This window comes from Penaeus japonicus, unplaced genomic scaffold (genome assembly GCF_977035675.1).
Source record: "Penaeus japonicus unplaced genomic scaffold, GWHDUDI00000001_assembly GWHDUDI00000015, whole genome shotgun sequence".
Lineage (NCBI taxonomy): Eukaryota > Metazoa > Arthropoda > Malacostraca > Decapoda > Penaeidae > Penaeus > Penaeus japonicus.
The window spans coordinates 30,080,836-30,085,835 of record NW_028234417.1 but is presented as its reverse complement, the minus strand read 5'-3'; the positions used below and the strand labels follow the sequence as shown (position 1 = coordinate 30,085,835).

Below are 5,000 nucleotides of genomic sequence, written 5' to 3'. Positions count from 1 at the left end.
GGGAGGATGGTGTAGGAGAGAGGAAAGTACGCTGAGAGGAGAATGAGATCAGGGTTTGCATAAGAAGTGAAAAAGAATAGATTAAGAATGAAGAGAGTAGATAGAAGATTGTGCGGAGAGGAGATTGATGAGAGGAAGAGTGCTGAGTGAGAGAGAGGGATGAAGTAGAGGAGAAAGAGCACGACCCCCCCCCCACCCCCCCCCCCCCCCCCCCCCCCCACCCCCCCCCCCCTCTGACAAACGAGAGATGACGTAGGAGAGAGAGAGAGAGAGAGAATTATGACTAGTATTATGACTCTTTATCTCAATATCTATCTACATGACTATTTATCATAACAATCTTTTTATCTGCTTATTCATCTATCTATCTAGCTATTAATATTCTAACAATTCTAACTATTATATCTAATAAATCTATCTCACTGATTATCTTATTCATCTCACCATCTATCATAGTTTTTTATCGCTACTGTTATTTAATATACATCTAATAGTTATATATCTCATTATCTATATAGTTATATATCTATCTATCTGTCTATCTCAGTGTGTATTTGTCTACCTCACTATATATCTATCTATCTTTATCGCTATATGTCTATTTATTTTTTCAATCTGATGTAGTTAATATACATTATCATATTATAGTTTGTTGATCTCTACTTATCTGTTCTATCACAGTGTTTATTTGTTACTCACTATATAACTTCTCTAATATTCTCACTAGCAACTATCAGACTCACTACTTAAATCTATCACTCCTTCCCTCCCCTCACCCACTGTTCTGTCTCTTCTCTCTCTCTCTTCTCTCTCACTTTCTCTCTCCTCTCTCAAACACTACTTCTCACTCATCTACTGTCTCAGACTCTCTCACTCTCTCACTCACTTCTTGTCTCTGTACTTCTCACTCTCGTCTACACACACTCTCACTCTGACCACCTTACACATCATCTACACTCTCACCTCCCCCCTCTCTTCTCTCTCTCTTCACTCCTCACCTACGTCTCTCTCTCTCTTCTACCCCCCCCCCTCCCCCCCCCTCCCCCCTCTTCTCTTTCTCTTTCTCTCTCTTTTCACCCCCTCTCTCTTTTCTCTTTCTCTTATCTTCTCTCTCTCTCCTCACCCTCTCCCTCTCTCTCTCTCTCTCTCTCTCTCTCTCTCCTACACTCTCTCTCTCGCCTCTCTCTTCTCTCTCTTTTTCCATTTCAATCTCTTTCTCTCTCTCTCTCTCTCTCTCTCTCTCTCTCTCTCTCCCTCCCTCCCTCCCTCCCTCCCTCTCTCCCTCCCTCCCTCCCTCTCCCTCTCCCTCTCTCTCTATCCCGATGTCAAAGCAACGTCAAAACCACCTTCGGCTTCTGACTCTTTGCAAGCAGATGAGTTGCGAGCGGCTGTCCAGCAGGAGGGGGTGAGTCATGGACGCGGCGGAGGGGGGGCCCGGGGGTCGCTGTCCCTTCTGCTGGCCTGCTTCTGCTTGGTGGGGGTCCAGCAGGCCTTGCCGGTGTCCTAGCACTCCCATGGTAAGGTCAAGGTTTATGAGATAGAATGTAGGTGAAGAAAGTGAAAGTATAGTAGGTTAGTTCTGGGGAATATAGTTTATGTTTAAAGTGTTATTTATTAGGCTACTGGTTTAATTTGAGTTTAGTGTATATGAAAATACATGAATAAAACTATGTACAATAATCTATATATATATATATATAACTATTTATATTAATATTATATCTAGGTATATATATAATATATATATATATATAATAAATATACATATATTAATATTATAATAATAAATAAATAAATTATATATATAAATTACATATATGTGAGTTGTGTGTGTCTGTTTTGTATATGTATGATATATATTAATCTACCAACCAGTATATTATATATATATATATATTTATATATTCTAAATATATATATATTTTTATGTATATATATATATATATATATATATATGTATGTATTTAAATAAACACACACGAGTTACGGGTGGGAGATTGAGGAGGCTGTAAGTTTGCTATTGGGGGATCATAAATCCTGACGTCTATATTATAGGCTTTTCCTTTAACTTTATATTTTATGTTGGTTGAGATTCGAGTCAGTGGTGCAAAAACGAAGGTTTTGTTACAGACATTTAATTGTATGCGCCTTGTCATTCTAAAGTAGATTATACAGTGAATATATAAAGTCGCTTCCCCTTTTAAAATTATTTAATGCTGTGAATGATATGCAAATATGAAAATACATAAATCAAGTGCTATGATTATAATACATTCAGACAATCGTAAATAGAATAATTAAATTATCATCCCTAAAGCTTTACGACACTTAAAAAAAAGCACATCAGTTGCCATTTATCTTAGTTCTTCTTCTTTATCTTATTTATTTATTTCATTGATGTATGATCATAATTTTTCTTTTTAACAAAATAAAAATAATATGATTTTCATAATATGTAGGTCTTCATCCTAATAAGTTATTTTTGTATCTAGCGCCCTGATTACGATATTCAAATCGAAACAATATTATAGTAAAACTCCACACCACCTCCGTTTCTGCGCCATGGACTCGGATGTAAGGCATGCGTATTTCAACCAATCATCTCAACCTTACTTTAAATTGAAGATATAAGTTTAATGAAAAGCATGTATCAATAGCATAGACGTCATGATTCATTCAGCTCACCCAATTAGGTCACGACTGCACACACACACACACACACACACACACACTCTCTCTCTCTCTCTCTCTCTCTCTCTCTCTCTCTCTCTCTCTCTCTCTCTCTCTCTCTCTCTCTCTCTCCCTCATACAGAGAGAGAGAGAGAGAAAGAGAAAGAGATTGGCAGCATTCAACCCTATCACGATATACTGTACATACCCGGGATTATCCTGTTACTGTAAATTGCATTTGAATAGCAATAACTCACCCTATGCATGAATATATGTATATGTATATGAATATTCACCTCTTTATTAATTTCTACAGTTCCATAAATGCTAACGTCTGTTTCCTCTAATGCTATATTTTCACAGTGAAAGTAAACAGACTATGGATTTATTGATAAGAAACAGTATCCAGTCTGCCCTCAGCGTCCTGTACAGCTGTAAACAAAACCATATTTACTCGAGCTGTGATTATCTTTTTTTCTTTTTTTACCTCCTCTAGATGTTACTTAGCCAACCAAAACCTAGTTTTCACGTACGACGTTAAAATAGGTTTGGGGGTGAATCCAGGTGCTATTTAATAGTTCCGCAGAGTTCAAGTAGTTCAGGTGCTATTTAGTAGTTACGGGTAGTTAAGGTAGTTCAGATGCTATTAGTAGTTACAGTGTTCAAGTAGTTATGGTGCTAGTTCGGGAGAATTCAGGTAGTTCAGATGCTATTCAGTTGTTCCGGAGAGTTCAGGTAGTTCAGATATTATTGCGAACATAGCAGTAATATATATAAAATATATCTATATAGTATAAAAATAATATAAATATAAATAAATATATCAAAATTACGTATAAATATCTGTATGTATGAATATATATATATATATAAATATCTATTATATATATTATAAATATATAATATATAATATTTGTGTGTGTTGTTATTGTGTGTTGTGTGTTTGTGTGTTGTATGTGTTCATGCATATATATATATATATATATATATATATATATATATATATTATATATATAATATATGTGTGTGTGGAGTTGTGTTATTATGTAATAACATACATATATAAACATTATATATATACATTATATTTTTTTCCGCAACGATGAATAGTAAGTGTTGATATGCATTTCTTAAGCAATCATTACGATTAATCAAAATTCGCAAGTATATCAGAACATCCTTAAGAGGATAAAGATATGGATATAGATATATGTAAATGTAAATATTTAAATGTTATACAATTTTATCAATTAAGATCGTGGCATTTACTCACACGGTTACTCACACTAGGACAGTGCTAGTTAGTAATAGGAAGCTAGTTTACCGAATACATTTGTGCTCGTAGTTGCTGTTTTACCACTATTACCGTTATGTTAGATGTTATTTTACCGTAATTATCATCCAAGTAAGTGTTCAAACTGACAAAGAAGTACACGAAAATGATGTTGGGACGAAATATTTGAGTTGCAGTGATTGGAGTTAATAAGCTAACCTTAGGGCGGTGATGACAGTGCCTTAGCTCCCCCTCCCCCTCCCCCTCCAACAAAATGACCCCCTTATCCCTGCGGGGCCCCCTATCCTTTTGATTAAGTAATTTATGCATAATACGGCCCTGTTTGTACTGTACATCTTTTTTTACACTCCTTTGCGTTCGCTCTCTCTCTCTCTCTCTTTCTCTCTCTGTCTCTTTCTCTCTCTCTATCTATCTATCTCTCCCTCTTTCTCTCTCTCTCCTTTTCTCTCTATCGTTCTCTCTCTCTATCTATCTATCTCGCTTTCTCTTTCTCCCTCATTCCATCCCTCTTTCACTTTCCTAACACTTTTTTTTCTTTCGCCAGCCATGTGCCCTCCTGACGGAAGACCGGCAGCCAAGTGAACCATTATCGGCGTAACAGAAACGTTAATAAAATTGTGTGACATACCTCATCTTTGAACCAAGAGACGGCAGACACTGATCACTTAATGTGGAATACAGCGAATGATCGTTTTCTGTCACCGTTTGTGATCATTTTTTTTCGTTTTCTTTGTCTTTGTTGCAGGATGAAGAAAAGTTATGTATAATATATACATCTGTAATTACACAAGAACTTAAAACATGTGTGTACAAGTTTGTATGTGTGTGTTATTTTCTTGGTGGTTAAGTATATGTAAAGAAGACAGAAAGGTTTAAGAAGCAACAGTAAAAAATATGTAATATATGTGAATGTTTTATAGACCTTTAAGTAATATACATACACACACACACACACACACACACACACACATATATATATATATATATATATATATATATATATATATATATATATATATATATATATATATATATA

The 5,000-nt window shown here is 35.3% G+C and overlaps 1 protein-coding gene across 1 annotated transcript in view; it reads left to right on the top strand.

Moving 5' to 3' along the window:
• LOC122266770 (kin of IRRE-like protein 1) overlaps positions 1-4,829 on the top strand; it is a 55,434-nt gene extending 50,605 nt beyond the window's left edge. The window contains exons 9-10 of the mRNA XM_086544753.1: positions 1,374-1,517; positions 4,509-4,829. Of these exons, the coding sequence (XP_086400879.1) occupies positions 1,374-1,507 (134 nt within the window). The 3' untranslated portion in view covers positions 1,508-1,517; positions 4,509-4,829. The remainder of the gene's footprint in view (positions 1-1,373; positions 1,518-4,508) is intronic.
• Positions 4,830-5,000: the final 171 nt, after the last annotated feature.